The sequence below is a fragment of the Triticum dicoccoides genome, chromosome 2A, assembly GCF_002162155.2.
Source record: "Triticum dicoccoides isolate Atlit2015 ecotype Zavitan chromosome 2A, WEW_v2.0, whole genome shotgun sequence".
NCBI lineage: Eukaryota > Viridiplantae > Streptophyta > Magnoliopsida > Poales > Poaceae > Triticum > Triticum dicoccoides.
This window is the reverse complement of record NC_041382.1, coordinates 719,379,824-719,404,806: the sequence shown is the minus strand read 5'-3', so window position 1 is coordinate 719,404,806 and position 24,983 is coordinate 719,379,824. Positions and strand designations below refer to the sequence as shown.

At 48.0% G+C, this 24,983-nt stretch overlaps 2 protein-coding genes across 2 annotated transcripts; both read left to right on the top strand.

The window, feature by feature from the left end:
- The first annotated feature begins 6,172 nt into the window (after window positions 1–6,172).
- Window positions 6,173–10,109, top strand: LOC119356571. The gene is made up of 2 exons (XM_037623545.1): window positions 6,173–7,408; window positions 9,246–10,109. The coding sequence occupies exons 1-2, from the start codon at window positions 6,206–6,208 to the stop codon at window positions 9,630–9,632; spliced, it is 1,590 nt and encodes a 529-aa protein (XP_037479442.1). The 5' UTR covers window positions 6,173–6,205; the 3' UTR covers window positions 9,633–10,109.
- An 11,575-nt stretch (window positions 10,110–21,684) lies between these two features.
- Window positions 21,685–24,774, top strand: LOC119356568. The gene is made up of 2 exons (XM_037623543.1): window positions 21,685–23,107; window positions 24,230–24,774. The coding sequence occupies exons 1-2, from the start codon at window positions 21,914–21,916 to the stop codon at window positions 24,581–24,583; spliced, it is 1,548 nt and encodes a 515-aa protein (XP_037479440.1). The 5' UTR covers window positions 21,685–21,913; the 3' UTR covers window positions 24,584–24,774.
- Window positions 24,775–24,983: the final 209 nt, after the last annotated feature.

The window sequence follows — 24,983 nt, the reverse complement described above, 5'->3', positions numbered from 1 at the left end:
CCCTCGCCGCCGACGCCAGCCGCGCCGCCCCGCGCCCGAACCTCCTCCGGCGAGCCTCCCCGCAGCCCCGGCGTCCTCTTCCTCCGACGATCCTCGACGTCTCCGGCGAGAGCTCCGGCAAGCTCAGTTCTGGCCTCGGTTCGCGCGCCGCGAGGAACCCTAGATCTAGCGGTTGACTTTCCCCCCTCTCCAGTAATTTTTTTGCAAACTTCATCATGTTATATCTCCGCATCCGTAGCTCCATTTTTGGCATATAGCATATCAAAATGTCCGTCTCAGAGAGTACATCATTTCATCTCATTGCATCATTTTCATTTGAGTTCATCTTGATGCCCGAAATGCTGTTAGAAGAGTGCTACTTGAGATATTTGTCAGATGTGCTGCTCCATTTAGATATTTGTCATTTTTGCCATGATTATTGTGTGCATGTTATGCCCAGGTGCTCTACATATGTTTTGTTAAGGATTTTGCCATCTATCTAGAGGTGCAACCCATGTATTTTTGTGATGTGTGTGGTGACTAGCACGAGCTTGCAAAGTGAGGCACTTGGTAATGCTGATTTCAGGGACTTAGCATTTCCACTAAGTTCTTGAGCTGTTTATCTCATATGGCCATATGTTCATGTTGTTTCCTAGTGATCCGTGCCTCGTTTGAGGATGATCAGTAAGGATGTTTTGTTAATCTTGTAGTGCTCTATCCATCCATGTCTTTATTTGAAATTATGGAGCACCCTAGCTTGAGTCAATCGAGCTCTACTTTTGTCATTTCGTGAATCTGGGCAGATTGTCTACTTGTTAGCGATTTTGCCGATGATGTTGTAGTTGATCCGTGCATGCTATGGTATTGTTCTTTCCATGTCTAGCTTGAATTTTGTGTAGTCTTGATGGGTGTATGCTTAGATTGTCATGACTTGCTCTGTAGTGAGTGCATCGAGCTTGTAAACATGCCTACTTGATATCTGTTTCAGCATGCTCCAGTTTTCACTAAGTCTGACAACTGATTATGTTTTTGCCATGTTCACATGCTTGCAAATGTATTTTCTGATCCCTTTTGGCTCAAGGTCACTGAGGGACTTTTGTTAAGCTCTTTAAGTAGCTCCATGCCATGCTTTACTTTGCCATGTTCAGGTCCTGTAGCATACTGTTTTCATGCTACGAAGAGTGCTATCTGATCTGAAATTCCAGACAAGTGCTAATTTCACTAAGTCTGAAATCTGTTTACCAAATGCAATTTTGCCATGCTTGCTTGAACCTGTTAATGGATGAATTGGTCGTAGCTCAGTGCTAGACTTTTGTTAAGCATCATGAATGGTTTCCTTCCATGTATTTTTTTGCCATGTTTGGGTGCTGTAGCATCTTCATCTTGTTGCATTTAGATGACTACTTGCTGTAAATCGCAGACCGGTGTCATATTTGAATTGCTTGCCATTTTCAAACCGTAACTCCGATTCCGGCGTTCTTTATATCGTTTTCAAGTGATTTCATCTCATCTTTCAAGTGGCATACTTGGATTTCTAAGTTGAGGCCAGGTTCATGCATTCCTTGTCAAATCTTGCATATGCATCCCGCATCGCATCCCGCATAGCATACCATCCTTGCATCATATTGTTTGAGCTTTGCACGTGGTTGATTGTGTTCCGTTTGCTTGTTTGTCTTGTTTGGGTAGAGCCGGGAGACGAGTTCGCTAACGTGGAGCCCGTTGAGTTTGCTTTCGAGGATCCAGTCAACTCTGACAACTTTGCAGGCAAGATGATCATACCCTCGAAATCACTAATATCTTTGCTTTGCTAGATGCTCGCTCTTTTGCTATGCCATGCTACGATGCCTACCACTTGCTTTCAAGCCTCCCAAATTGCCATGTCAAACCTCTAACCCATCATGTCCTAGCAAACCGTTGATTGGCTATGTTACCGTGTTGCTCAACCCCTCTTATAGCGTTGCTAGTTGCAGGTGAAGATTGGAGGCCGTTCCTTGTTGGAACATTATTTACTTGTTGGGATATCATTATATTGCCATGTTATCTTAATGCATCTATATACTTGGTAAAGGATGGAAGGCTCGGCCTCTCGCCTAGTGTTTTGTTCCACTCTTGCCGCCCTAGTTTCCGTCATATCGGTGTTATGTTCCCAGATTTTTGCGTTCCTTACGCGGTTGGGTTATAATGGGAACCCCTTGACAGTCCGCCTTGAATAAAACTCCTCCAGCAATGCCCAACCTTGGTTTTACCATTTGCCACCTAGCCTTTTCCCTTGGGTTCCGCGGACTCAAGGGTCATCTTATTTTAAACCCCCGGGCCAGTGTTCCTCTGAGCGTTGGTCCAACCTAGAGCACCATGCGGGGCCGTCCCTTGGCAACTTGGGTTACGTTGGCTCCCGTGCGCTTAGCTTATCCGGTGTGCCCTGAGAACGAGATATGTGCAGCTCCTATCAGGATTTGTCGGCACAGCGGGTGTTGTTGCTGGACTTGTTTTACCATTGTCGGAGTTGCCTTGAAGAACCGGGATATCGAGTCTGATCGGAACGTCTCGGGAGGAGGTCTATTCCTTTGTTGACCGTGAGAGCTTGTCATGGGCTAAGTTGGGACTCCCCTACATGGATTTGAACTTTCGAAAGCCATGCCCGCGGTTATGGGAAGATGAGAATTTGTTAATGTCCGGTTGTAGATAACTTGAACCTTAATTTAATTAAAATGAATCAACAGTGTGAGTTACCGTGATGGTCTCTTCTCGGCGAGTCCGGGAAGTGAACACGGTGTTGGAGTAATGCTTGCGCAGGTTGTCCTCTAGTTTCTCGCTCGCGCTTTGCCTCCTCTTCTCGCTCTCTTTTGCGAACAGGATAGCCACCATATATGCTAGTCGCTTGCTGCAGCTCCACATATTTTTACCTTGCCTTACCTATTAAGCTTAAATAGTCTTGATCGCGAGGGTGCGAGATTGTTGAGTCCCTGTGGCTCATAGATTACTTCCAAACTAGATGCAGGGCCTGATGTTTCTGCTCCAGATGACGCGCTTGAGCTCAAGTGGGAGTTCGACGAGGACTCTCAACGATACTACGTGTCTTTCCCTGATGATCAGTAGTGGTGCCCAGTTGGGGGTGATCGGGACCGTGTCGCATGTTGGGTTATCTTTTATTTTGGCACCGTAGTCGGGCCATAAGTGTTTGAATGTTGTAATGCTATTTATGTACTTTGTGTGACGTGGCGAGTGTAAGCCAACTATGTATCTCCCCTTTATTATTTATATTACATGGGATGTTGTGATGATTGCCTAACTTGCGACATTGCTTTCAATGCGGTTATGTCTCTAAGTCGTGCCTCGACACGTGGGAGCTATAGCCGCATCGAGGGCGTTACACCGACCTCCGCGGCCGCATACTTATAAGTCTTAAATGTACCTATAATTTTTTGCCATGTTCATGTTACTTATATTACTATTTCTTAGTTTGGTACCTTTCTATACTTTTTTAGATTTACCATTAATTCAATGTCAATTGTCGGTTGCTATTGTTCTTTTGTGTTTTTACACTTTGTAGAAAATATCGTTTTAGGGACAGTAATATAAAATATGATCATTAGGGAAATCAACACGGAGCCACAACCAGGGGCCCCTAGCCCTCACGCGGTGGGCCATTACATGAGTAGGGATTTGATGCTTCAAAATCATTTTGCTTTGCATGATCATATATAGTTGACATGATATTTATGTCACATTCATCGTTATTCATTTTCATATACGCCATGCTTTATCATTGCATATCCTGACACACTATCAAAGGCATTCATATAAAGTTTGTATATTGTGTTCATCATCATTGTTAATAAATTTGAGTGAATAAATTCAAAAGGCGCTGATGCCAACATTGATGCACGATTTACCCGGACAATGTTCAACATGTGGTCGCACATTTCCCTCCATGTTTGTCAGAGCTTGTTCAAAACTGATCTGCGCGACATGCTGGGCATGGTGGAGGTGTCTTGCGTGGTCGTGTCCCGACCTTCATCTCTACATACTAATACTCAAAAGACATTTATAATTTTGCTATGTTCATGCTACTTTTATACCATTATTACATATATAGTATTGGCACCTTATAACATTTTATTGGACTAACCTATTAATGCAGTGACAAGTGATGGTTGTTTTTCATGCATGTTTGGAGACTTTGCAGAAAAATACCGTTTTCGTCAAAAAATTATGACCGCGAAATTTTAAATCGGGGGAACCACTATGTAGCCATGAGCTGTCGAGGGGGGGGGGGGTAGCCATGAACTTAGGCCTCCTTTGGTTTGGAGGAATTTCAGAGGATCGGATTCTTATAGATTTTTTTTCCTTTAGAGCCCTTTGGTTCATAGGAATAGATTCCTATTCCTATATAGGACTGGTTCCTATTGTCCATATTTCATAGGAAAATAAAAATGAGCCTAGACTCAATGAAAAAATCCTTTGGTGTCAACCAAATGACATCTCATTTCCTATTCCTACTCATAGGATTTGAGATACATGTCATCTCATTTTCTACAAAATTCCTATTCCTATGATAATCCTATCCTATGAACCAAAAGAGGCCTAAGTTGTTATTTTTTGGGGCCTACAAATCATATGTTCTGGGGATCCAATCGATACCCATGGGGTAGAATTTCATATCCGTGCATTTTCCATTATTTATCTATTGAACTAGAACCGATGAACACTAAGTTATACCCATATCCTGATCGAATCGACAATATAGTTGGAGTAGAAGAATAGTGGAATTCAACTTCGGGGGCGTTAAAGCAAGCACATTTGGGTGTCATTGTGCAAAAAAAAAAATTACTTTTGTTTGCCACCATGTGTACTTAGTTGTGATCCACATCAAAATGGTCAACTGCATGCTACGTTTACAACGGAAGACAACACCCAAACTAACCGCTAACCATCAGAGCTTTTTCTTCTTCCTTAGACGACGTTTCTGTCTCTTAAGACTAGTCAAAGTGGGAGGTAACTTAGAGTAGTAACATGCATATGTTACTAGTCTATATTACTACCTTCACAATGGGTAGTAACATATGTGTTGTGTCATGCATCACCTCATTTATTATGTTGTAGATTCATCTTTTTTTGATATGTGTGATGTTGCAGTAACTAGCTATGTTACCACATTCATTAATTACATGCCATATTATTTATTTTGTTTAGATAAATGTGATGTTACCACCTATATTACTTCCACTATGGCTAGTCTGAGTTTGGCTTTGTTGATTTCATCACCCGTTTGTCAAGATGCCGCTGCTTTGCGGGCTGACCTTTTCTTCTAATCCTTTCAATGGTCAACTCCTCTTCCTAGGCCTTGAATTCTAAACCACCAATTTCCTTCTGAACTCCTTTTGAATTGAATATGCAAAAAACACACATCGGAGACATCGCCCACTAGCGCTGCTTTCTGGGCCAGCCCACTTAGGAAGGCAACGGTACCATTTTAACTGATCTTCAGAAGGTTCTAGAACCTTCTACCTGGTTTTCGAAGATTCTAGAAGGTCTTGTTCACTGTGTTTTTGTTTTCTCTTTGTTTTCCTTTTTAGATATCATTAGTATTTTTCCTTTTTAATTAGTGAAGATATGTCAAACTCACGTACATTTTTCCATTTTTTTTCTTTTAAAATTCACAAATATTTTTCGAAATTATGAAATATTTTTTTGAATCCAAGGACATTTTTTAATTCATGAACATTTTTTGAAACAAGTGAAACTTTTTAAAATTAACTAAGATTTTCAATTTCGTGAATATTTTTTGAATTATAAAAAAAATTGAACTCACAGACATTTCTCAATTAGTGGACATTTTTTATTTCATGATTTTTTTTTAAATTGGCAAATTTTAGTCCGTGGAAATATTTCAATTCATGAACATTTTTTGAAATTTCCGATCATGTTTTCAATTTGCCAACATTTTTTAAACTCGTGAAAAAAGTTCAAAATTTTGAACAGTGTTCATGTTAATAAATAATAAAAATATAATTTAGTTAATTTTTATATTCATTAACTTTTAAACAATTAAAATAAAACCTACCGAAATAAAAAACAAAGTGAAAAAAATCCAAAGAATGACAGAAAAAGGAATGCAAGTCGCCCGTCGGCCCGTGTACGCCAGGCCCACGTAGGTGCGCGTAGTATGGTTGGAGCAGCGGCCAGTGGTTAGGTCTCCATTTCGTTCAGCTCGAGCGCGACAGCCATGGCTTCCCACCACCCGCCGCCGCCGCCGCCGCCGGAATACCGTAGACCACCCGCTCGAACCACCATAAGCTCCCTCGGCGACGACCAGCTCCGAGAGATCTTCCTCCGCCTCCCGGACCTCCGCAGCCTCGGCTATGCCGCCTTCACCTGCCGCGCCTTTCTCGGCGCCGTCCGCTCGTCGCGCGCCTTCCGCCGCCGCTTCCGCGAGCTCCACGCACCCCCGCTCCTCGCTCTCTTCCTCACACCCTGCATGCACACCGTACCAGCCTTCCCCTCCTCACGGCGCCCCTCCGCCGGATTCAGTCCCCTCAGAGACCACGTCGCCGCTTCCGATTCCGAGTGGGGACTCGATTTCCGCGACATTGCCTATGACGACGGCTTCATTTGCATCGAAAACCGGAGCACAAAGCAGCAAGCTTTGTACAATCCCCAAACAGCTGCCCTGATTCTCCGCCCCAAGGAGGACCACGACATGCCCTACGGCAGCTCCCTTGAGTTCCACACACTCTCCCCCGGAGAGGATCAGAGGCCGTCCCGTGTGGTCTGTGTCCGCCACGACTACTCATGGGCTTGGGTACGCGTCGCCGTCCTCTCATCCGACACCATGGAGTGGCAGATCTTACCGGATACTGCGACGCCGCTGCCCGAGGGCTCCAGGCACGCAGACAGCACGGTGGTGGATGGGTTTATCTGTTGGGAATTCGTGTCCCTGAACGAGGTATCTCTCAGCGAGTACATTTTGGTGCTCAACACGGATACCTTTCAGTTCTCTCGAATTGATCTGCCTCCGCCCTTGAGAGTGGTATACCCAAAATTTAAGATTGGTCAGACCAAGGATCGGAACCTCTGTATCGTCATTGAGAAGGATTGCACGCTTTTTCTTTGGATCTGCACAGCCGGTGATGACGGCGTCCAGAGATTTGCGCTGCACAGTACGTTCCCGCTGCACGCTAGATTTATGGAGGTCACCAGCTGTTCAGTGGAAGATAAATTCTCAGTGCAGCTTATGACGGTGTTCAATGGCTTTGTGTACCTTTCTATTTGCCCCTGGAAGAATTTCAGGGATAAGTACAGATCCCCTGAGTGGTTCATGTCCTTCTCTCTGGAAACAGGGGAGCTGAACCAGCATTTTAAGAACAGAAAGCGAATTGGCTGCCCTGTCCATCCCTATTTGGCCTGGCCTCCTTTGGTAGACAACACGGTGAGCCTATTCTTGTGTCTGACCATGGTGCTAAGGATTCCCTTTTATGTTTGGTCCGTAGATTGTGTGCTATGAAGTTTCCTGAGAGGATTGGATTGATGTATTGCTGTGAAGATATGCTATCGAGTTTTTTTGTCAAAGTTACATGTCTTTTGCATAACTCATAGTAGAGGAGCTGATAGTGATGTTCCTGTTCCTTCCAAAAAACAGTAGGCGACCTCAACTACTTGTACATTGCTGCAAGGATGCAAATTGTCAAGGGTTTCTGCAGTTATATGATAGCGCTTTGATACATATCTCCACATACATAATCCATAACTAGTACTACCTCTGATCCATAATAAGTGTCGCAGTTTTGAACTAGCCCCAGTTCAAAACTGCGACACTTATTTTGTATTGGATGGAGTATATGAATAGCTAGATTTGTCAGTGGTGTTTAAATATTTGGAGGGTTTAGATTATATGATAACATTATTAAAAAGCTCCACATACATAATATATAACTACTAACTAGTATATGAAAAGCTAGATTTGTCAATAGTGTTCAAGTCCTGGAAACAGTCTCTTGCAGAAATGCAAGGAAAGGCTGCATACAAAAGACCCAAAGTGGTCGAAACCTTCCCCTGACCCTGCGAAGCAGGAGCTACGTGCACCGGCCTGCCCTATTTTTAGTGTCTAAATATTTAGAGGGTTTCTGCAGATTAAAAGATAGCATTAGTATAAAGTTCCACATACATAATCTATAACTACTACGTAGTGTATGAATAGCTAGATTGAGTAGTGTTTAAGTATCCGGATATGGATAAGTTATATGCTCAATGGTAAGTTACGTTTTCTTTCTCCCTTTACATTTTTCTTGTCTTCTACATCAGTTCTAAATTTACATATTATTTAAAGAATATGTGTTTCATAATTTCATGCCAGTTAGAACTGAGCATCTGCCAATATATTTGTACGCAACATGATTCAAGCTTTGCATTCAACTGTAAGATAGTAGTAAAAATGATTATCCCCATGTCACTCTCTAACCTCTTCCATGTTTTCGGAGGGACGGTACATATATTTGTTTTCTAGGTGCATATTTATCTCTTATAGTAGTTAATCAATCTAGAGTTTGAATAGGTCACGTTCTTTAGGAAAAGACCGTCCAAGAATAGTCAACATCTTCCTATCTGTTTCCAAAACAGAAAACATATTCAACTCTGTTTCTTTTTCTCTTGAACCCAAGTATGGATGTGTTTTTAATAATCAAATCTTAACCGTTCATTTCTTTTCTTAAATCTTAACTGTTTTATAAAAATAATAATAATAGTTAGATAGATTCCAATTGGATAGAGGAGTTTGTATCCAATATATATTTATTTGGTTTCTAATTAGGGCTGTTAAAGCCAATTAAATATCAACCGTCGTTAACTCTGTAAAATCTTAACATTTCTTTTCTATTCCAGATACTGGTTTGTCACTTTCACTCCTATAGTTAAGACACTCAAATCTAATTAAGTTTTAACCGTTTTTCATCCATCAAATCTTAACTGTTATCTTTCCATTGCTTTCGTATTATAATGATAGCAGAGTTAAAATGTTCTAGATGGCAGTGGTGTATCAGTATCTTATTTCACTTTCATCGCTTCTGTAAAAGCTAGATACAATGATCTGTATCACATACTCCCTCCGTTTGGAATTACTTGTCGTAGAAATGGATGTATCTAGACATATTTTTAGTTCTAGATACATCCATTTCTATCCATTTCTGCGACAAGTAATTCGTGACGGAGGTAGTATTTGTCTACACAAACACTTGTATTGCTTTTTACACTGAATTTCCTTTTTGTTACAGGAGGATTCAGAATATGAAGTTATTGGAAACAGTGTTGGAAGTGTTGGTCCTGAGAGCACAGAAAAGGATTCATCGTTTCTTATAAAAACATTACGATCATTCAAAGAAGCTTTGATTAAGGATGATGACGCAAATGTTGCTGAGATTGAGGCCTTCTTACTTTGCATTGATGTCGATGATGAGAAGAACTCTCTTGTGAGGAAAATCATTGCTTTAGATGAATTATTGATAACCGTGAGAGATCGTATCTTGAGAGCAGGTGCAGACTCTGAATTCTACAGACTGAGAGCAGGTGCAGATTCTGAATTCTGCAGACAGAAGACAGAAACAGAGAGCTGGTGGCAAATGTGCAAGGGGAAGTTATGGAGAGCTTTCTTCGGTAGCTGAATAAGTCTATCAGGAGTAAGGGCCTGTTTTGTTGGAGCCTTGATAGAACTTGCCTGATAAGTACCTGTGTGCGGTTTGCTTGGTGTCCTGAGTGCTTGGCTTGAGCTAGCATGCCGTGCTGTTATCCTGGTTGAGGCAGCTGGAGTTAGCAAGGAGTTTAGTCGTGGGTGTCTGCCGATGCCATCTAAAAAATAGGTCTTAGAACTTCATGTTTTCTCAGGCAAAATTTGTATGAATATCAGGCTACATTCAGGCGATACTGTTTGTCAGGCACAGAGCTCAGGGTAGCAACCACACAGGTAAGTGAGCTTTTGTTGAAATGCGTTGGTACTCTAGTTTTTAGATTCTATGATGACGATGTGCTAAGTTTAATGTATGTTAGTTGAAACAGTGATGATTGTAACCATAATCAGTATTCAGTATGACTGGTTGGCAAGAGACCAAGTCTTCAGTTTCATCTACTGGTGTGTCGTTTTAGAGATGACCCGTACCTACAAACGTATGAGTCCCAAACTGGTGCTTCTTCTTCTCCTTTTCTAATCAATGATGTGCAACCTTTTGTCAGCTTGGTATTAAATATTTCCTTTTTGTTTTAGAAGTGTATATATGTGCGAGAGTTTGAAGGTCATATAAGTAAAGGCGGGTGACCATTCTCTGCTGCATATAATAACTAAAATGGTAGCTTTTTTCCTTTCGCCAAGATGCTTGTAGTGTGAAATCATAACTGCGCTGCTATTTTTACTATTTGAAATGACCAAAAGATTAAATGGTCAGGTTTATTCAGGTTGCTGCAAGGGCATTTTTTCAGGGAGATTTTTTACTCTGGAGTGTGCACCCCTTGCCTTTTTCGAGGGAGCGCAGACGATGCTGAATTTTGTGAACAAATGGTTATGGCATGTTTGCAGTTAACATTGGGAGCAGTAGACAATTCTATGCTGATAGCAAGTTTTTGTTTTTTTTAGAAAGGAGACATTGGGAGGCACTATGCTGATAGCAAGTGCTCTCCTGTTTCCATGGAGTCTTGTACAGGCACCAAAGGCATCTTCTATTGGCATTTTCATTATATATATGGAAAATAGGCATGGCTAACATGCCATGACCTGAACCTTAAGCACACCCTGGGTGCTTGCCTTATTTTTTAATTATTAAGATTTTGGAAGAACATTGTTTCAGTTTATTCTAAATCATTGTATACAGAAAAGGCTAAAAAAAACTGGAACAACAAAATAAAAATTGAAGATAATATATGTGTTCACAGGATGCACCACACGCATAACGCTTCAGCACAACGGCAAACCTGAACCGTTGGCTGAACAGCGAATGTTTTTTTTCCCCTATATATATGTGAACATCAAAGATTACTCTCTTGTTGGTTGCCCCCCTCTTGTTGGTTGCCCCCCTCCTGAGAGTGGAGTTTCTGCTCCGGGGAGCGCATGCTGTCTTTCTATTTCATAAAATTCAAAAACTATGTCAAAAGATTTATAAAACAGTGCATGACTTTCATTGCCCGTGTTGTGAGTGGTCACACAGGATGCGGTCTGCCTGTCGTGGGGGTGCGGGACTGCCTCGGCATACGCACATCGCTTCCCCGCCTGTAGGTTGCGGCGCCGCACAACCCCGCAACCCACGTCCGTAGCAGCACGCGGTTATCAAACCCAGGCAACGGCCGCCACACCGGGGTTGCATTGCACATAGCATTACAAAAGAACCATGTAACCAGGAAGGCATTGCACTGTATTGCGTTACATTCTTAGAAGGGGCACAATGATCAAAGCCTTATCAAAGATGGAGCATTTTGTCAAAGACTTTAATTACATCTCTTTTCTTCTTTAGCTCCTTTGAGAAGTTTCCTGGAGAAGTTTCCTGGAGAAGTTGAGCCCCTGACTTCCCATCCTGTGTTCACCATGCTGATTCTGCGCATTGGGTAGCTACCTCTCTCATGTAAGCCGTTCATTTTGGGATTAGTTACTAGGCCCTGATGTTAATTCATTCAGGTGTTTAAGCTCACTAATCTATGGAGGTATGACACCTTGGAAATTATTATAGCCAAGGTCAAGCCTTGAGAGTTGTGAAAGCTGGCCAAACACATCAGGAATGTTCCCCCCCTAGTTCATGTTCTCGAAGATCGAGCTGTTGGAAGCTCGGGGGCGTCGCCTGACAAGCTTTGGCCGGGCATTCTCAGGGCAACGACGCGCCCTGAATTCGGTGAGCTGCAAATGACACCCGTCCAGTCGCAGTGGCGGACGCTTCTGTTCCATGATCGCAGGACGCCTGTTGGGTCGTTGGTAGCCGCTTTGAAGACGAGCAAGGAGAGCATGTCTGTGTTGTTCCCATGGTTAACCGTTGTTGAGCCATGGATGTTGCCAGTTCCATAAGACATCAGCAGCAGAAACGCCAGTAGAATAGCCATGTCGAGTTCTTCTTCAGGGAGTGCTCCGTCAGGCATGACCCGCGTCAGTAGTGTTGCCTGCAAAATATGTGGAGCACAGCACATACATGGCAGCTTATTGATCATATTCACGGGCAGACCTAGTTACATGGGGGTCCATGATAAACCACTGCAAAACTTAATTACTGTTACTACTACGAATTCGATAGCGATCCGGGCATCATTATTGTTAGAAGGGAGAGAGAGGAATTGGTGGAATATGTTTATTGTATTACTTGAGCCTCATGAGCACATATATACGAGTACATGATCTACTTGGAGTACAAGGCAAGCCAGAATATTCCTAGTCTAACCTATGTTTTTTAATACAATCACGTTACTCAACATCCCCCGCAGTCACAACGGTAGCGACGCAGACGGTGAGACTGGAGAAGAATCCGAAGGCAAGCCGACGGACACCCCCCCCCCCCAGTCGTAACGGTCGACGCATCGCGGAGTCGTGGCTGGAGTGGAAACCAACGAGGTTGCTCAAGCAGGCGGTAGCCCTTTGTGCCGTTTGTCGATGTAGCCAAGTGTGTGGGTGGTGGAGCCGTGGTCGAGGTAGCCGTGCGAAGAATGCCGCGGTCGATGTCGAGTCAGGGTGGCCGGTGTCGAGGAAGTCGCCGTGGAGCCGCGGGCGCAAGAGGGCGCCGAGTTAGCATGGGCGCAGTCGTTGAAGTAGGGGTGCGCCGGGAAGAAAATGTTGTTGAGGACGCGTCGCGGCGGGTTTGCCAAGCTCGGGGACACATCGTGGACGAAGGCACGCACCGGTGTTGCCAGCACCGGGCATGCGTAGACGGACGAAGACGAAGTTGACGAAGCGCCGACCAGGCTTGCCAGGCCCGGGGACACGTCGTGGATGAAGGCACACATCGGTGTTGCCAGCACCGGGCATGCGTAGAAGAGGGACCTGCACGAGCTGTACGCCATGTCGGAGAAGTCGGACGGGCCAGCAGAGAAGAACTCGAGACGATTGCGGCGTCCATCGGCGCGGGGCCGATGTCACCAACGGTGGTCGGAGTAGACGAAGTGGTCGGGGTAGATGACGGCGACGCTGGCGACGGGCTGGTGCTTGGACGAAGACGAAAGGGGTGGACGGGCGGCGGCGGCTACGAAGGTAGCGGCGGCGGCGGCCAAAGAAGAGCGGCGGTGGCTGCCTGACGGCGGCAGCGGCGGTGAGGTTAGGAGTGCGGCGGCGGTGCTCGAAGTGGGCGAAGAACTCTGATAGCGTGACGAAGACCGACGCGGACGGTGGCGTTCCCGCGCCAAGGAAGACGGCGCGGCGCATACCACGGGGGGTCGACGCGCTGTGACGGCGAAGCGAACCGCAGGCCGCGGCACTACGGCCTGAGGGGCGACGTAGCGGCGACAGGCGGGTTGAGGCGACGGCGGCGGGGACCGCGGGCCGCGACGCTGCGGCCCGAAGGGGCGACACAACGGCGATTCGCGAGTCGGTGCAACCGCGGGGATGGCCTCTGGGCGACGGCGGGGACCGCGTATCACGACACTACGGCCCGAAGGGGCGACGCAGCGGTGACGCACGAGTTGATGCAGCCGTGAGGAGAATCACGAGGCGGCGGCGCTGCGGCCCGACGGGGCAACGCAGGGGCAGCCCGATGCTCGATCGGTGGAGAGGCGCGCTGAACTCTGGGACGATCTTCACGGGACATGCAGAGGCGCGCGTAACCGACGGGCCAGGTCGGTCGCGCGGCGTAGATGAGGCGGATCGCGGCGGCTAGCGGGTGATCAAGCCGATCGCGAGCGAGGTCGGGGACGCCACTCGGTGGAGGCGTGGTGGCGGCGGATGCCGAGATGAAGCCGGCGACGACGGACGGCGTGGGACGTTGTGCGGATGAGCTTGTCAACACTAGCACCCGGGCTGCCAAAGCAACGCCGGCACCCGGGCAGCGAGGCCCGAGCGACCAACGGAGCAGCGGCGCCCGAGTTGAGGCAGCCGGCGTAGCCGTCCCGACGCAGCCGAGGACGATGCCGGCGAGGTAGACCGCCGGGCCGCCATGCAGACGCGGCGGAGGTGGGTGCTATGGATCGATGGGCGGGCCGGCGCGCGAGCGACGGCTATGATTGGCCGTCGCATGGCGCGAGGCCGCCGGATTGAGGCGATGCAGGTGTCCCGGTCGGAGCAGTGCGGTGACGGCCGGCGCAGGGCGACGGGCGGACCGACGCGCGGACGACGGCTGGCCCTGACGGGCCGCCTCGGTGCGCGTGGCCGCCGGGTCAAAGGAAAGGCCGGCTGGTCGCGCCGGGGTCGGAGTAGAGGCGCTCAGGGTCGACGGTGGCGGGGGGCGACGCAAACCGATCAAGAATGGATCGAAAAACCAAAAAGAAACCGCGCGATCAAGATGACCGGCGGGAGAGAGAAAACCCAGGAGCAAGGCTCGGGGAAAAGACTCTTTAGGGCAGCCGGTCAACACGACCGGCGGACGAATCCTAGGTACGGACGACGCGGCCCCCGGTGGCGGTCATGGAGGCCGACCGTCTCGAGGGCGGCGCGCGGGTGCGGAAGCGGCGACGACTAGGGTTTAGAATCGACTTGCGATAGATACCATGTTAGAAGGGAGAGTGAGGAATTGGTGGAATATGTTTATTGTATTGCTTGAACCTTATGGACATATATATAGGAGTACATAATTTATTTAGAGTACAAGGCAAGACAGAATATTTCTAGTCTAACCTATGTTTTTTAATACAATCGTTTTACTCAACAATCATAACTACAGTTACGGAAGGCTCTGTTAGCTGTCCAAAAACAAGATTACGTAAATTTCTCACAGCAAGAGGCAATCATGAAAACAGATCCAGAGTAGCGCCTGTTCAAAGAGGAAGAATAAAAATAAGGGAATGGCTAGGGACCAGTCGACTGAATTTGTTTTTGGGGTCCGAACGATTTGTTTCCAGCCGTTGGATGCAAAAGCAATGGGCATATCTCCTTTTTCTACCTCCTGGAAACTCTGTTCATCGTCTTCCTCCTCCCCATCTCGATCTGAACCGCCCACAACTGCTGGCTGGACTCAGGGCCGGCCCTGGGCAGGGGCAAAAAGTGCAATGGAGGGTATCTGCGGCGGCTCAGTTTGTAATGGCCAAAACAAAAGCTAGTACTGGATCAAGGGTTCAATCCATGTAATTTATTAATCAATTACCTTCAACGCTTTGATTGTAATCTTTGTAAGGTTTCTTCTATTTTTGGATTTTCTACTTAACACAGGTTGTATTTTTGGAGGAGAAGAGAAACATAGGATGGGGCGAGGACCATAGCCAGACCCGAGATGCTTGAAATAATTTTAACCCAACAAATTCAGGTGTCTCTACTCCTTTGATGTAAAAATGTTAGTACCTCAAACTATTTGTCTGGTTTTCTTCTCATAGAAAAGAAAAGAAAAGGAAAGGAAACTAGCAGATACGTTCATTAAATATGTAAAGGGTATTATGCACATATTTGTTTTTAGGAATGCCATCGGTGAGAATTTGTGGAATTAGATGTTCTTAGTGATAAGAAGAACAACATGTTAAAATATTAGATTCTGGAAAATATCCTAATTAGGGTATTACAAATTCAGGTGAACACGAAATACTTTCAATTCTGGAACCAAATGTCAATGAACTAGAAGTTTATCCTTTATATTTCTCAGCAGGAGTACTCCTCTCTTGATCATTGTTGAAGTGCTTCTGTGGGGACACATATTATTTCTCAATTTCTTTTTAGCATTGTTAGAAGTTCTTCCATGGGATCGGAATTAAGACCTTTTTGCTGTTGCACCCGTGCATAACAATGGTGCATTATGAAAATTCTTATTTGCCAATTAAGTTTCTTACTACCACTATTCAGTTAAATGTTTTAAATCAAATGAAATTTTATGTGAATATTTTCACTCTAGAATAGTTACCGGGCCCATTTTTTGAGTCCACCCCGGCCTTCGAAAAGTCAAGACCGGCCCTAGCCGGACTGCTTACCTCCTCTGCCCGCAGCGCTCCCGCAATCGCCTCGACCTCCCCCACCACCGCCCCCGACCATACCTCTACAACTGGCGAGCTACCAATTTCTCCGGTGAACATGCACCCTGACGCACCCCTAAGATAGCAAGGAGGTTGCTCCCCCTCCCCCCTCAACCCTAAGCTCTGGGAGTGTTGCCCCCCTACCGTTGCCGTGGGACGATTTGCTTAGTGATGAAGGGACTAGGGCAGCGAATTAAGAGAGAAATGAAAAGAAGCTAACTTCCGTGGATGATTGGCGAGGAAACTTGGCGGATTTCAGATACGCCTTTGAGCCAGCCACTGCAAAACTTAATTATGCCCTGCTGGGTGTCGAGGGAGGGAATGCCATGGAGCTCCAGAACAACACCACTTTGATAGATGGTGAAGTGAGTATTCAACACACAACATAATCTGGTGTGTGGCCCTCCCCTCCCCTACCCTCCCTTCCCGAGGCGCTCCTGCGGGTGTCCCCGGGAGGCAACCCTAGCGCCGCCGCCCTCGTCTCCTCACCCCGCCCCCATCCCTTGCCGCCGCCGGCCAAAGGCCGCGTGGCACAGGCGGCGGTGGGGCGTCTTCCTCCCACGCGCAGGTGACGGGCGGCGCGGGGCGCCCTCCCCTGCTCGGTGGCGTCAGGCGCTGGTCGGCCACTGCTCCGTTTTCCTCCCTCCTCCTGGCGTCCTGGGGGACTGTCGGCGCTCCCTCCTCCCCCTCCTCCTTGGCTCGTGGGGGCTGGAGGCCCGGGGGCGTGCTGGCGGCGGATCTGGCAACCCCTGCCCAGATCCGGCTGGTGGTGGTGGTTGGCGACGCCAGGGGTGGCCGGTGGCCCTTCCAAGGTGGTGGCACTGCAACTGGTCCTCGTTCTGCTCCGGCGGGGTGGCGGGGCATCGGTTGGTCATGGCCAGGGCGTGGAGACGCATGTGATGTGGTGGTGGTTGACGCTCTTGGCGGCCTTCTTCGGCGGCTGGGTGCGTCGATCTGGCGGCCCTCGCCGGCGGATGGGTGGCTGCCTCTTCCTCGCAGGTTCTGGCCGAAGGCCGTGGTAGGGCGTCAGGGGTGATGCAGGGGAGGCTGCTGGAGGGACGGGTAGACCGACTACATGTCACCGGCGCAGGGGTGCGCCGGTCCGGACGAGCTCCGCTCCCCCTCCCCTTTTCCTTGCCTCCTTGCCGCTGACAGTTGTTCGGGGTGGGTCGGTCACCGGCGGTTCCGATGGTGCTAGGGGTTTGCCGGTCGGCTCAAAGCTTGTGCCTTTGATGGTCTCCGGAGTGTCTGGATGCAAGGCGGCGGCCTTGGTGGTGGGAGCTGCTGGCTCGTGGGCGGAGCTCGTGGCTCGGACGCTGACGAGCTTGCTATCATGGCCTCGTGGGCGGCATGGGGGTGGGCCTTCGACGATCTCGGTGGTGGTGCGGCCGGCACTCTCATGTAGGGTCGTACCTTGAACGGAGGCTGAGGGTGGTGGCCGGGGTGAAAACCTCGTCTGGCTCAGAGCCAGACCGATGGCGGCGGCGTCCATGCGTCGTTCCCTTCTTGAAGGCTTCATCGCGGTGACCCTGCGTCCTTCGTGTTACTCCGGGTGAAAACCTAGATTCCCTGGTTCGGGCGGTGGCGGCTCTTCGGTGTCGTTTCTTTCTTGGAAGCACCGTTTTGGAGTCCCTGGTTCGTCGAGTTGCGGCTTCGTCTCCTCGCGGTGACTTGTTCACGGTGGAGAGCTCTTTAGACCCTTAGCTATGCTCTTCTGCCTATTTGTTGTTTGCTTTGGGGTGTTTAGAGTAGCGTTGTTGTTCGTCAGCTCCCTTGTATCTGCCTTGGGTGTGTGTGTGGTGCCGGGTGGTTTGCATCGTGTATGTTGATCGTTGCTTTATATATAAAGCGGGGCGAAAGCCTTTTTCGGTATAGATGGTGAAGAGAAAGCGAGGAGTCTACTTTACAGGATTCCAAGATGTCAAAAACAGATGATACAATTGTGATGGATGACAACCACAAATTATCAGCGAGTCTTGAGCTGGGTCATGGGATGAGGAAGCTCATGGTGGTTCGAGCGCTCTTGGGGATCCAGGGGTGGGTGAGATCAGATGTATTATTTGTGGTTCGAGCGCTCTTGGGGATCCAAGGGTGGGTGAGATCAGATGTATTATTTGTGTCTGAAACACATCTAAACAGAAGTAAGGTAGAAAAACTAAGGAGGTTTGGCTTTGAGAGGATGGAGGTGGCAGAAAGTGATGGAAGAAGTGGAGGGCTTGTGATGTTCTGGAACACTAGTTTGGGTGTTTCTTCAACCGAGGTTCAACCAAAATTCATTGACATCCGCATCAATGAATCTTGTGAGGCGTTTTACAGGTATACTAGCGTTCAAAAAGCACGGTGCACGCCGCACCCATGACGAATCCCGTCAGAATTTTGTGCAAGCTCTTATGTTGCCTTCTTGCAGAAAGAATTGTGTCTTGATTTTACTATAAATCTTGCAGTGATTCATTCTGCTATGGCACGTACATTAGAGCATAACATGCCACGGGGAGAAGAAAAATAAGACGCACGCAAACGTTTAAACTCAAATTCAAACTATTTATGCAATGGTGATAACTGCAGATTATTTTAAAAAAAAGTTTCAGATCCTTCGTCAGAGCATATATGTGTGCAGTTTGATATTCTTTTCAGAACGAAAACTGTGCCTCACTGAAACATACTCTAGGCTTCTGCGCTTGATCAACTATTCATCAATTCAAATAAACAAAAGAACTATGGATATAATTTTAGTAGGGCAATTATGTCTTGGAAATAGAATTGTTGACACCTCTGATCTTTTGTAGATACAATGTTCTTACTCTAAAAGATTCAGAGTTTTTTTATAGCAGGGGAGGCCGGTGGGTGCTAGTGACCAGAGTAACGCCGCCATCAATGGGGCGCCTTGGGAACCCCCGCCGCCCCGGGAGCCAGCCAGACATGTCTCGCAGCGTCCAACCGGCCGCCTCGTAATCCACAATGACGACTTGCCCACATGCCAACGGTCGCCCACTTCGCCACGCCACGTCGGGCGACACGGTCGACCCGCTGACTGCACACTTCACCTTGCCGGTAGAGGCGGTTAGGCATATGTACGGCTGGTCGCGCGCACGTACGTTACATACACAACGCGCATACCGGCGAGGACAGACGGGCAACGATTTTTTAAAGTAAGACCATCCTACCTTTTTTGTGAAGGGCTATTATGAGTTAATCTCGGTCGTTTTTAATGTATAGGGTGTGCACACTGAAGCAGAAGGGAACGTAAAATTATCACTGCCTAAGAGCATCTCCAATAGATGGTCTAAATTTTGGCGGTCCAAAATCGGAGATGTAAAATATGGACCATCAAAAAGTGTGTTTTGGAGCTTCGAAAAATGCTCAACTCTACAAATGGTCCAAATCGGAGATGTAAAAGAGCAACTCCAACAAATGGTCCAAAACGAAGATGTAAAATCACCTTGATCGTCTTCTTCAACCTCGGGACGTCGGCCGCCTTCGTCAAATACATCGCCATCAAGCTCTCCCCAACCTCCCCAAGCGCGCCATCCTCCTCGTGATGAGCTCCTCTCCCTATCTTCCTATTTTCCCCCTTCGATCGGTGTCGTTTGCCACCGCTCCCGTGCTCGTCCGTGGTCGCCATGGCCGGAGCCCGAGCTCCCCTGTACGTGCTCCTTTGCCGGGCAGCAGCGACGGAGGCGGGCAGCAGCCGACGCGAACACCACGAGCAGCGGCACAGGCACGCTGCATGGGCCAGTAGCGACGGCAGCTCGGCTAGACAGGTTCAGTGCGGGGCGCCGGCAGGGCCGGGAGGCGGTGGCAACGGGGCGGGCCAGCGAGCAGCTGCGGGCGGTGGAGGCGGGCGGCGGCCTAAGGACCCAGCGGAGGCCTACATAAGCAGCCGGACTGCCCGAGGCGCCGAATCCCGCTGCAGCTGCCTCCCGATTCGGCGGCGCCCGGGCGGCTGCGAGACGGCTTCCGGCAAGGGAGGCGACGGGGGCGGGGGCGGTGGCGGCGGTGGGGATTTGGGAGGCGCTGGTGATTTGGGGCGGTGGTGGTGGGGATTTGGGCGCTGGCGGCGGCGGATTCCGGCCGACTGGTGTTCGGGCGGGCGGATGGGCGCGGCTGTGAAATAAAATGAAGGGCGGTTGGGCGTTGGCGGGCGGTCGCCGAATTTGGACCAGTTGTCTCTCGTGATGCAAATTTGCACCGCGAGGTGTTGTATTTTGCATCACCGAAAGGCCACGGTCCAATTTCTTTTACATATGAACCGTCTGTAAGCAGCGTTTTTTGTCCCAGACAGTCCAAAAATTAGGTATTTTTATATTTTTTATATTTTTTTAGAAAAGGAGGATGCACCCCCGGCCTGTGCATCTGGACGATGCATACGACCATTTTATTAATTATTAAGCACAAAAGACCTTACAAAGTAGTACATCAGTAAGCTTGAAGCCATCATCTAGGCAACATCTGTCGCTACTCCTACCCCCTTGATGCAGTGATGCCGAATGTCCGAGCCTAATACCAAACAGACATCGCATCAAATCCTAACATCTAATGCCGGATGCCCCATCCTAGCCACATACCAGGACTGGGTCACACGCCGGTCCGACGCACTCACCGAGGCTGCCGCCGCCTTCTTCCACCGATCCATCTCCAGAGCCGGTACTGACGCACAGACCTTGCCAGGCCTGCCGTCGACGCCACCATGGCGCTAGATAGCTTGAACACCCTGCGCTCGTCCATCCAGCCGCATCCGTCGTCGATATGCAGCTGCACCATGCCGCCACCACTCGTCGTCAATGACGCGGTAGATACAACGCCACACCACATGGCAACCTCCACACCATCGCCACTGCTCGAGCTACTCGGAGCCCACCATCCACAACATCTCTCCCCCAACAACAGTTCCTCCCAAGACGGCGCCTCCATGGAGGATACGACGCGCAGGACGCCGACGCCGCCCAATCCAGACTGAATTTTGGACTTTCGTCCGGGAGGGGTTCGGGGGTGGATAGGGGGGGGGGGACCTCGGCTTCTCCTCTAGGAAGGGTAACGACGTCAAGTGACGTCGCCGATGCCGGGCCGAACACGCCGACCAAAGTTTCCTCCGGTCCCCATCCTATGCCACCAAACCTCTGTGTACTCCGGATCCGAAACCCGCGAAGATGAAAGAGCCATGGGGCTCAACCCACCAGAAAGAAGGATCGAGAAGAACTCCTTGTAGATCTCCAGACGCCGAATCCAACAATCCGACGTGGCCAGCGACGATCATCACCACCCCGCGGCGGCCGACGTAGTTCAAAGAAAGGATCCAGATGGATCCGATCTGGATCCGGCGGCACCCGCAACCACCGGTCAGGCCAACGCAGCCACCACCTCACGACACGTAGGTCACCATCGCTGCGCCGCGCACGACGCCGATGGGAGACCCACCCACCGTGCCGCCGGACCCCACGTTCGCCCGACGTTTCTCTGGATCCCGCTGTCCCGCGGCAGCCAAGACGGAGAGGATGGGCAGAAGCCCTGCCGCCGCCCAGCCGGCCAGGCTTTGCCCGGCGGCGCTATGGACGGCGGCGAGGAGGGGAAGAGGAAGAGGAGACTCGAGAGGCGGCGGCTAGGGTTTTCCCTCGATATTTTTATATTTAGACCGTCTATTGGAAATGCTCTAACAAACCGAGCTATTCAGCTGAGAGAGGATATACATCGCTAGAGAAGAGGGAGGAGGCTGTTACTGTTAGACGTGGAAGTCAAAACTTATCCTTCCCTCTATCTCGCTAACAAGCCAGGGGTCACTTGATCTCTTCTGTTGTTCGCTCCTCATTCCTCTCCCAAGCGGCTAGGTCTCGGCAGCCAACCAGCCATGGCTTCCCACCCGTCGCCGCCGCCGGAACACCGCACATCACCCGCTCCCACCACCATAAGTGACCTCGGCGATGACCAGCTCCGAGAGATCTTCCTCCGCCTCCCGGACCTCCGCAGCCTCGCCTCTGCCGCCTTCACCTGCCGCGGCTTCCTCGGCGCCGTCCGTTCGTCCCGCGCCTTCCGCCGCCGCTTCCGCGCGCTCCACGCACCCCCGCTCCTCCCTCGCTTCCTCGCACACACGGTAGCTCCGTTCCCTGCCTCACGGCACCCCTCCGCCGGATTCACCCCCCTCCAAGACGACGACACTTCCGACTGGCGGGTCGATTTCTATGATCCTTCGCTTCCCTACAAATACAATGGCGGCTGCATCGCCATGAAGCACCGGAGCGTCAAGCAACGGAGAGTTTGGTACAACCCTCGAACGATGGCCCTGTTTCTCTGCCCCAAGGATCATCATGACATGCCCGACGGCACCACCCTTGGGTTCCACACATTCTCCTGCGAAGAGGATCAGATGCCGTCCCGTGTGGTATGTGTCCGTCACGACTACTCACGGCCTTGCGCACGGGTCGCTGTCTTCTCATCGGACACCATGGAGTGGCAAATCTTCCCGGAGACTGCGACGCCGCTGCCTCATGGCTTCAGGAGCACAACCTGCACCGTGCTGGATGGGTTTATATGTTGGCAATGCGTGTCCATGAGCGGGATGATTGTCAGCCAGTACATTTTCGTGCTCAACACAGACACATTTCAGTTCTACCGGATGGATCTGCCGCCGCCCTTGAGAGTGATACCCCAAACATTTAAGATTGGTCAGACCAATGATGGGAGGCTCTGTATTGTGAATGAGAAGGAATGCACATTTAGTATTTGGATCTCAACAACCGGCGATGATGGCATCGAGAGATTTGTGCTGGACAAGATGTTCCCGTTGCAGGCTAGCGTTATGGAGGTCATCAGTTGTTCAGTGAAAGATACAATCTCAGTGCGGCTTATGATGATTTTCAATGGTTTTGTGTATTTTGCACTTCGCCCATGGAGGAATTACGTGGATCATTACAAATCCCCTGAGTGGTTCATGTCCATGTCTTTGGAAACAGCGGAGCTGAAGCAGCATCTAAAGAATAGAAAGCGACCTATCTTCCCCGTCCATCCCTACTCGGCCTGGCCTCCTTCTATGGTATACATCTCGGTAAGCAATGTGACCATGGTGCTAAGGATTCCTTTTTATGTTTGGTCCATCAATTGTATGCAATGATGTTTCCTAAGGCGATTATATTGCTATATATGAAGATATGCTATCAGTTTTAGTCAAAGTAACATGTCTTTGAATAACTCGTAGTAGAGGAGCTAGCAGTGCTATTCCCATTCCTTCAAAAAAATACTCCACATACATAATCTAGACAAATTTAAGACAAGTAATGTGGGACCGAGGTTGATGTAGACAACCTCGACTACTTGCACATTACTATAAGAGGGTTTATGCAGGTTGTATGATAGCAGTAGCATTGAGATATAAGGCTCCACATACAGAATCTTTAATTAGTACATGAATAGCCTAGATTTATTAGAAGTGTTTAAATATTTGGAGGATTTCTACAGATTATATGATAGCATTACTATAAAGCTCCACATACATAATCAACAACTAGCATATGAATAGCTAGTTTTTGCAGTAGTGTTTTAGCATTCAGATATGATAAGTTATGCCCAATGGTAAGTTAGGTTTTCTTTCTCCTTTTAAAATTGTTTGGTCTTCTACATCGGTTTCAAATTTATGTCTTATTTAAGAAATATGTCCTTCATAATTTGATGTCAGTGAGAACTGAGCATTTGCCAATATATTCATTCCTACGCAGCACGATTCAATCTTTGATTTCAACTGCTATATATATGTGCACATGATTATCCCAATGGCACTACATATCTAACATCTTCCATGTTTTTGGAGGCGCACACCATATGTCTGTGCTTTCTAGCTATAGGTGCATATATATTAGCCATCCATTAAGTCCGTAAAATCTTCACATTTTTTTAGCCTACATATTGGTTTGTTTCTATAGTTAATGAGGCACCCAAATCTAATTAAATTTAACCGTTAGTTAGTTTCATCAAGTATGAACTGTTATCTTTCAATTGCTTTTGTATTATATAATGATATAGTAGATTTAGATGGCAGTGGTGTGTCAGTAATTTATTTCATTTTCATTGTCTCTGTAAAAGCTAGATAAAATGATCAGAATCGCTAGATTGTATTCCCTTGCACATATTTGTCTGCATAAACACTAGAATTCTTATTTACATTTTGTCATAGGAGGATTCAAAATCTGAGGTTACTGGAAACAGTGTTGAAGATGTTGGTTCTGAGGGCACAGGAAAGGATTCATCTATCCTTATAAAAGCATTACAATCATATAAAGAAGCTTTGATTAAGGATGGTGACACAAATGTTGCAGAGATAGAGGCCTTCTCACTTTGTATTGACATTGAGGATGAGAATAACTCTCTTGTGAGGAAAATCATTGCTTTAGATGAACTGTTAATAACTGTGAGAGATCGTGCCTTGAGGGCGGGTGCAGACTCTGAATTCTACAGACAGAAGATCAAAACAGAGAACTGGTGGAAAATGTGCAAGAGGAAGTTATGGAGAGCTTTCTGCACTAGCTGAATAAGCCCATCTATCAGGACTAAGTGAGTTTTTACTTTTTGTTGCGTTGGTACTTTAGCTTTTAGATGCTGTGATGACGTTAGCTGAATAAACCATTATCAGTATTCATATGACTGGTTGGCAGGAGTCCTAGTCTTCAGTTTCATCTACTATAAATAAAGGTGTGTGGTCATTCTCTGTTGCATAATAACTGAAATGCTAACTTTCTTAATTTTTCCTTTCGGAAAATATTAACTAGTTAGGTTTATTCAGATTGCAGCAAAAACTACTTTTTAGAGTAATCATTTTTCTCTGGAACGTGAAACAGAATGCGTGTCATTTACTTTTAGATACTACATACTACATACTATTATTTCCTGCACTTGCCCACTTTATTTTTCCATTTTAGGATTGCTCACAA

Coding starts and splice junctions, on each gene's coding strand:
- LOC119356568 (XM_037623543.1), top strand. CDS start 21,914: ATGGCTTCCCACCCGTCGCCGCCGCCGGAACACCGCACATCACCCGCT. Junction 23,108..24,229: donor CTTCTATGGTATACATCTCG/GTAAGCAATGTG, acceptor ATTTTGTCATAG/GAGGATTCAAAATCTGAGGT.
- LOC119356571 (XM_037623545.1), top strand. CDS start 6,206: ATGGCTTCCCACCACCCGCCGCCGCCGCCGCCGCCGGAATACCGTAGA. Junction 7,409..9,245: donor CTCCTTTGGTAGACAACACG/GTGAGCCTATTC, acceptor TTTTTGTTACAG/GAGGATTCAGAATATGAAGT.